The 8,746-nt window shown below is 44.1% G+C and overlaps 1 protein-coding gene across 1 annotated transcript in view; it reads left to right on the forward strand.

The window, feature by feature from the left end:
• Positions 1-7,647, forward strand: part of SMIM20 (small integral membrane protein 20) — a 27,231-nt gene extending 19,584 nt beyond the window's left edge. The window contains exons 2-3 of the mRNA XM_006866303.1: positions 6,758-6,814; positions 7,610-7,647. Of these exons, the coding sequence (XP_006866365.1) occupies positions 6,758-6,814; positions 7,610-7,647 (95 nt within the window). The remainder of the gene's footprint in view (positions 1-6,757; positions 6,815-7,609) is intronic.
• Positions 7,648-8,746: the final 1,099 nt, after the last annotated feature.

Below are 8,746 nucleotides of genomic sequence, written 5' to 3' on the forward strand. Positions count from 1 at the left end.
GATAGGCTTCCCTTTTCACATGTAATGCTTAGCAGGTGTTGCTGGGTCTTGTCTCAGTGGTGGAATATTATGGGGTATGCTTATATCTTGGCTATATGGCCACGATTGCTGTCTCTTTTTGGGTAACGTAGGGAGAAAAAGTTCCCACCTCCAGGAAAGTTGTGTAATCAAAAGGACCAAAAGCAGAAGTAATATAGATGCATAGACAAAAATCAACCCTTTGGAACAGAAGTGAAGCTGTGGTCGACTGTCCTGAGCTACACCATCAGTGTGTGTGCAATTAGAAGCCTCCAACAGGGGGTGGGGTGTCCACTCGCTCAGGGCCCTCTTCTAGTCACTACTGGAGAGGTACACAGGTAGATATTGGGGAGTTAATGGGAGAAAGATTGTCCACTATTTTTGTCTGTGAAAGTTGGTTAGGTATTTGCATTTGCACAGCGCAATTCTCAGGATAGTTGAGTCCTGTTATGCTGGGGTTTTACAGATTGCTTTGAATTGGTGCTGCACAGGGAGCTTGGGCAGTGCAGCAGCTACAGACCACAGGGTCAGCAGCTCGAAACCACCAGCCATACCGTGGGAGAAAGGCAAGGCACTTCGCTCCCGCTCACACCCACAGCCCCGGAAATCCCACACAGGGTTGTCTGGAGTTGGAACCTACTCCACGGTGCAATGATGCGAGGTGTCCCGCTGGGGAAACTTTTGGATGTGTGGCTCCACGAGTGACATCATACGTCGCTGCCAAGCTTCCTCTTTCTGTGCAGTGGGAAAACTGTCCCGCCTGATGTCTGGGCTGAGCACTGAAGGTGGGACAGGGAGAGAAAGAAGGAGAAATGTGTAGTCTCCTATGTCTCTCTCTCTCTCTCTCTCTTTTTTTTTTTTTTTTTAACAGATGCCTCTGCATCGCTTTTAGCTCGGTTTTGTGACCCAGACTGGCTTTAGCCCTGCCCTCTAAATTGTACCAGGGCAGGGTAGTCACTGAGGGAGTCCTATCTCCAGATTCCTAACTCGCCATATTTTCCTTGATATCGTGATTTTTACACTTGTAAGTGCAGGAAATTGACGTCTTGGATCTTATGGTAGATCCAGGTCTCTGGAGTTGTTTTATGAGTGCTTCCTTTGTGAGATCCCCCTCCATTTTCACCAGAGCATACCTTACCGGTTTTCGCTGCTATAGCCCCAATCAGAAGTCCACACATGGCCTTTTAAAACTAGTGTGCAGAGTAGGCATTTGAGGCCAAGTTGTAAAATGATACCAAATTAGACTATTTCTGTGACTCTGTTCATTTTTTATTTTAATGAGACACACAAAAGCATAAAATCATAGGGTTTTTCCAAAAAGGGCTTTAGCTTATTCTGTCCCTTCATCTAAGTTACTTGTCAGGGTCACCCAGTACATTAATTGCTAGTGGACGCAAACCCCAACTGCCCGGATGTGGTCTGCTGCTTAGTGTCCTATCTCACATTGCCTTTAAGACAATGGAGGAGATTTTCCCAGACAGCAACAGGTTACGATGGAAGGGCTGTAAGGGGACCTTTTCTTCTACGTCAGCCACATGCTTTTTCTGCTGCCCCTTGCTGCCCCCAGCTGAATGCATGCTTTACATTTTTGGAACAGGTTTCAAGAAATCACCTTATATGAAAATAATTCTTACCTTGTGAAAACATTTTCCTGATTACATGGCAGGTGCTTAGTATATGCTTTTCATTCCATTCATGATAAAATCAAGTGAAATGCATAATCAGACTAAGGTTTTAGGAAGTTGAGCTTCCTGGATTCATTGAGACTCTGGTGGGGAAACAAGTGTATTCAGTGTTTGGAGTGGCCAGTGCTCCCAGTGACCATTTGGTTCCCTTCAGCCAGCTGATTCACACTGACCACACGGTCATTTAGTTCCCATCAGTCAAGCTGGGTCATGCTCACTGCCGTGAATGTTTGGTTTCCCTCAGCCCCAGCTGGGTCACACTTGCCTCCAGTATGCCTCCAATGCTGAATAGGTATCCAGGCAGCAACAACAAAGCAGAACCACTAAAAGGGTATTTTTAAATTTGATATTTGCTATTAAAAAAGGAGTAGATGAGTTTCAAAGGAATCATCATGAAACAGTTATAATGTTACTGGACATTTTTAATACTTATTTTGCACTTTTTTTCAATATAAAAATTAAAAAAAAAAATCAGCGCTTACAGAAGTTACAAGAGTAGCATAAGAAACCTCAGCATAGCCTTCACCTGGGGTCCTAGTGGTGAACATTTTGCTGCATTTGCTTTCTCTGCACACTTCTCTCCACGTACACTTCTCCCCACCCCCTCCTATTTATGTATAAAACATACATACATGTAATTATATATATATATATATACACACACACACACACACACACCCAAGGAGCTCTGGTAGCGTAGTGGTTACGAATTGGGTTGCTAATCTCAAGGTCAGCAGTTCTGCAGGAGAAAGATAAGACTTTCTGCTCCTGTAAAGATTTACAGCCTTAGAAACCCTATGCAGGGTCGCTGTGAGTCGGAACCGACTCTACGACACATAACAACAACATACATATACCTGCTGCCATTGATTCGATTCCAACTCATAGTGACCCTATATAGGTTTTCTAAAACTATAAATCTTTACAGGGGCAGCCTCATCTTTCTCCTGTGGAGCACCTGGTGGGTTTGAACCTCCAACCTCCTTGTGGTTAGCAGTCCAACACCTAACCCACAGTGCCACTGGAGTTTCTTAATTATCGATTATTATAGTGGTTATTTTGCTGACCCACTTGAGAATAAATTGAAGACATTATGAGTGTTTTTTCCTAACTCTGTGTTAACAGGGGGTAAGGGTAGGGCTTTTGAGATCATATTCTGTACCAGTTTTTAGGGTTTTGTCTGCTGGTCCTTTCCTGGGGTATCCTCCATTCATTATAAGACTGTTTGGGGTGCTTAGGCATATTGTTGGAAACATGGCATGGAGGCCACGTCTGCTTTCCTCTGGCTTCACAAAGGAAAGGAGAATCAAACTCATCAGCTCCAAGCTGATTCCTGTGAGACTGAAGTTAGACATACCTCCGTCCTCCAAGCTTCTTTACCCTATTCTGACACCAGCCATCCCTCCACGGTCACTCGACTGTTCTTCTGGGTGATAATGCATTGCAATGGCCACACGTAACTCACAGCGTGTACTCACCGAGTTTAGAGTTGATGAGGGAAATTCACAGGATATAACTCAGGCGCGCCTCTTCTCAGCCTCGCTGTAGGCATGTCTCTCTCTTATTCTTGACCTCTCTGCCTTGCTGGGCTAAGTGCTCCTTTATAGCACTGCTGGTACTGCTCAGAGGGCACCTAATTTTGCAAGCCAGACACTCATCTTTTCTATTTCCGGGGGTTGGGAGGCCCACTTCTCTGTCTCTGCTCGCTGCCGCTGTCTTTTCCAGTAGGGACCTCGTGCTTGTGGCTCTCCTTTCCTGATGGTCTTGAGACCCTCTGTCCCTGCTTCTGTTGCTGTTGTTGGTAAGTGCCTTTGAGTCGATTCCAACTCATAGTGACCCTGTGTAGGGTTTCCAAGGAGGGGCTGGTGAATTTGAACCACTGACCTTGTGGTCCAGTGCATTAGCGCACAGTGCCACACCAGGACTCCGCCTGCCTTTGAGATGACTCCTTTTAGACCTAGCGGTGGTGGTTGGTGATTATGTGCTGTGGAGTTGGTTCCGACTCATATCGACTCTGTATATGGCTTCTGAGGCTGTAAATGTTACAGGAGCAGAAAGCCTCATTTTTCTACCTCGGAACATTTGGTAGTTTTGAACTGCTGACCCTGAGGCTAGTAGCCTGATTCGTAACTATTACACTGCCAGAGCTCCTTTAGACCTAACAGGATGGCAAAACTAACGAATTCCTGTGTTAAAACCCTGTACACCCTATTTGTACAAAGTTACAAAGGCTACGGACTTCTGATGTGGTGCTGTAGGATCAGCACTGGACTGCGAACCACAAGGCCAACACTTTAAACCCACCAGCAGCTTCTTGGAAACCCTTAACAGGGTTGCTGTGAGTCAGAACCGACTCGACAGCACTTAACAACAATGTCACCACCATAAAGACTGTGGTAGAAGAGCCATAATTCACTGCTCCACAACTGTGTTCATTTGACTTGTAAATATAAAAGACAATAGCAAGTCACACAGTTGATGTATTTCATGATATGGACATGGGATACAAAGAGAGGTTTCCATTTTCAAGGACATATAACGTTATTAGGTAGATCCTTTTTCTTCCATACAAAAATCACCGTGTCTGTACGCATTACCAGCTTTAATGCAATACCTTGGCCCTTTGACTAGAGATAAAGATCCTCAATTAAAACTACAAATCAAACCACTGCCTTAGCACCAGGGGGCAGAGTCGGGCTTGCTGAGACTCGAGAGTGGGAAATTTTCTTACTGGCCCAATGTTCCATATTTGCGCTTTTATCACTTCACTCCTGATAGAAACGTGCTCACTGCTGATGTTGGTAATTAACTGATCCTGATTTGTTGGCATCGTTAAGTCCCCGGATTAAGTCCCCGGCTGCTGTGCAGGCCCTCTTCCAGAGCTGTGCATGCATCCACTCTTTCCCCAGTGACAGCAGGGTAGAGCCCGACTCTCTGCCTCATCAGGGTGTGCTGGCAAGATCTCTAGGGACCAGTGTCTTGTTTTCCTTTTAGCATACTCCACATTACAAATAAAATACCTCTGTGTCATATCACGAATTTATATAAGACTGCGTCAACTGCAGAGTATTTATATAACATTACTGGATTAAGGGACCAGGGGGAGTCGATAGGATGCTAATACCTAGTTATCACTAGGTAGGAACCGGTTCTGCAAAGTAGTTTAAATTGCCTGGCCAAGCCAAACTAGAGTTGGTTGCATTAGGACAAGGATTATAAAGAGATTATGGCCTGTTTAGAATAAATCTCCCATCTCTCTCTAGCCTCATTAGCAATGAACGAGGAAGTGTGAAGACAGGGATATCTTTCTCTTCACTTGGTTCTGCATTGCATTCTAAGAGATTAAGGCCAAGGAGGCTTTCTGTCCTTACCGCCAGAAGTCTGCTGCATTTGCTGCTTTGCAGTGGGCCAGCTGCTTTGACTTTGCAGTGCTTACCTCTTAGAATCTATTGGGTACTTCAGGATGCCTCCTTCTCTTAAGTCCGTAGATCTAGAATGCTTTCTGACAGTTATTTTTAAACGGTCATCTCTTTCCTCTTCCATATTATTAATAAGTAGACCTTTGGCCTTTTAGATCTGGAAAATTAGATCCATTTCTGTTGCTGGCAAGGTGGATGACAGCGTGGCCCTTGACTCTTTGGTGGGTTCTAAGATCATGTGAGAGCAGACATGCTTTGAGACTGCCTTGGAAACCGAGGGTACCAGTCCATCCTTTGAGAATGAAACATCTTAGGAAAGGAAAGTGCTTTCGTGTTGCATTTAAGGAAGTCTGGCCCCTAAGAGTCTCCCTCTTTTCCATTGTCCATGGCAGCACTCTTGGCATATACCTTGCTTCTGAGGGTCTTGGCTGCCTTTCATCTGCTGCTTTTCAGAGTAGCCCTGTGAAGCCATCGGCCATGGTCTCTAATCAGCTTCATTATGCGACAGCCTCGCTTGCTCACTCTCTCCCTCTTGGATGTCAGGATTCACATAATCCCTATCACCCAGTGTTTTATTTGCCTGGGCAAAGCTAAGCATTGATAGAACTATCAGGGAGGTCACTTAGGATTGACTTTCTGTCACATCGCAAGAAGGCAAGCTCAATGCAGATTTGATTTGGTAAAACCCTGTCTCATGTACCTTTATGCTTGTGCAACTTTATGAGAATCCAGAGGCTGGAAGAAAGAAAATGGCCTAATATTAAAGAAGGGCTAAATGCGGACTTAAAGAAACACTGTCGATCCGATTAAAAACAAAGGTCTGATCACAACATTTAATTACTGTGATTGAGCAGTAAACATCCTTGGCTCCAAGTCTTTTTCCTGAAAAGCTGCCCTTTTGTTTGTCCAGATACTTAAAGTGATAAGTCTTTGTTTTCCCAGACCTTGAGTGTCTTCTCAACCACTTAGAAGGATGTTGTCAGACAGCTTGAAGCTCACAGACAGGAACTGCCCAATTTCCCATGATCCTGGCATGTTGGACATCTCCGAAGACTGAGGCGTAACCGCGGTAGCTGCAGCGTGCTCGCTGCTTGGCACAGCACCTGCAATCAATTAGGGAAGCTTCAATTAGCCAAACCAAAGCCACCCACCCAAAGATTAATTTTCTGCTCTATTTCCTATCAAAAACATAGCATATTTAGTTCTGAGTCTCATTCTGTGGAGTGCATTTTAGACATATAAACGACATCGTTTCCTTGTTAATTGTCCTTGTTCCTTCAATTCAGCAGCTTTCCCTCGTACTCTCACGCCCACCAGTTCTTTCAAAATTGTTTCTTTCAAAATTGTTCTTTTTCTGTTTTGTTGCCTTTCTGAAATGCTGAGAATACAGAGAAAAGTTGTTAGAAGGGAAGCTTTCCTTTTGAAGTATGGCTTGCTGTCTTTTATTGAAAACATCCAATATCACCTTACATGATTTTGTTTCCACAACTTAAAAACTTGTAAATTCTGGTGTCTCTGAATTTAACAGCCTTGTAAGTGTTTTCTAATTATCCCATGCCACTGTCCCATGTAAATGCAAAGGTACTCTCCCCACTCTCTGCCCCCTCTGAAGTCATTTTTCTGTTTCTCTCTCAGAGAAAGAACAAGCTGTAAATCGGGCTGGTATTGTTCAAGCGGATGTGCAGCCACCAGGTAAAGTTAAAGGGGGAAAAAAAAAAGAACCCAAACACCATCTCATTTACTGGGGTGTGTGTGTGTGTGTGTGTGTGTGTGTGTGTGTGCACGCGTGTGCTTGGCTTTGCTGTGGTGATGAGGACGTTTTTAGCCTACAGAATAGATCCCAATTCATTTTTCTCGCAGCAGCTACCCTTTCCAAGTGCCACCCCAAGACTCCATTTCGGTACTTCACTCCAGAATAGCATTGGCAAATTTGCCACATTCCTCTTTTGCATTTGATAAGTGGGCATAAAAATGTAACAAGTGTACAATTAAATATGAAGCTTGACTAGCTGTTTTGCAGACTTCCTTACAGAACACCTATTTAAACGCTACCACCCTCCTGGGAAAATACTGTTGACGTGTGAGCTGCTGTAATTGGCGAGGGTTCTGCTTTATATGGAAGCTCAGGCATATACTCCCCTACTACTCAGTGCCTAGTTACTTTATGGTGATCCAAGCTGACCAAGAATGTGAGATTTCCAGCGTATTAACCAAAACTCTTCTAGGCTGTGGTAACGTCATTTTCGTTTTTCTTTTAACTGGGCTAGATACATACCTCCCTGTTGTGGAGTCATTTCTAAGCCATTTAAAGTCCTCAGGGACTGACTCGCCTTCCCAGTCTTTTGGTCCAGGGCTGACTGCTTGCCTGCACTCTCTCAAATGACACACAAATAACACACCTTAATGCTAATGGCGTTTTGTTGGTTGGAGGGAAGCGGTCTGGAGACTACAGATGAATCCTGTTTTGATTTATGCCTCTTTTCATAGGGTTAAAAGTGTGGTCAGATCCGTTTGGCAGGAAATGAGACGACCACACAGCCACTCTGATTATGAAAGTGTAGACATCTTCGTGCTTTTGATTCTGGAGCAAATATAAATCCCGTCCCTGTTGTTCCCCGACTGGCGAAGCAAACTCTGTAATGCTGTGAACTGGAGGAGTTGTGATAGAGACTATGCCGGAAGGTTCCCACTCCCCTTGTTAAGAAGCCACAGAACGCTGGAACAAATCTCGCCATTAGGAAAGTTTTGATAATTTGGTCGACTTTCCCCTAAATGAAGCTGTCTCACCCAGCTGTGTTTGGAGCAGATCTGCTTAGTATTCCGTCTGTACCACTTACAACTGTGCTAGGAATCCAAGCCACCTGTGGACTTGAAGCCATCCAAGGCTGTTTTGCCATCTTCCAAATAAGAGACTGCAGTGAAAATCCACCATGTGGAGCTGCCTCATCGTGCGCCTTTGAAAATGTTAAAGTTGATAAAACTCTTTGAGGACAAGAAGATATTTAGTGCTCTTGAAGAAGAGACAGCCCCGTTTCACCGTCTCTTGTTGAAGATGGCGTCATGTGGGAAGAGAAAGAAAACAGAAGCGGCTTCCACAAAATCAGCATGCATGCATAGGAGAAACAGGTGCTGAGTCAATACAAGTGAAAATCTGTGGATTAAAATCGTTTATGGTTACTTCACAGTGGTGGTCAGGCTAATTTTTTTGGTATGTCCTTCTTGAATTAAGTTATATCAAGAAATAATATTTGACCAGAGGATACATGACAAGATGATATTTGACTGAATATTTGTGTGGTGTTCAGCCGTTGGTATACAAATTTAAAAAATTAAAGATAAATAGCAAACTTGTTTAACGTTGGTCCAATGCCAGTTTTCTACTGGGTGTTGCAAAGATTCGTTTGAAAAGGTACCATACCAAGTGTTGCAAAGGTGCCGGGGACAGACTTTTTTCCTTCTCTCTGTTACTCTGGCCAGCCCCTTTCTAGATAACATGGTTCGAAGAAACATCTTTTTCATTTCTCTGTCTGCCACAGTGCCGTCACATTACTAAAGGGTCTCTTTGGATGGGCTGCCTGCTAACATAATCTTACTATTGTGCAGTGGGAGTTTTCTTCACTGTGA

This window comes from Chrysochloris asiatica, unplaced genomic scaffold (assembly GCF_000296735.1).
Source record: "Chrysochloris asiatica unplaced genomic scaffold, ChrAsi1.0 scaffold00089, whole genome shotgun sequence".
NCBI lineage: Eukaryota > Metazoa > Chordata > Mammalia > Afrosoricida > Chrysochloridae > Chrysochloris > Chrysochloris asiatica.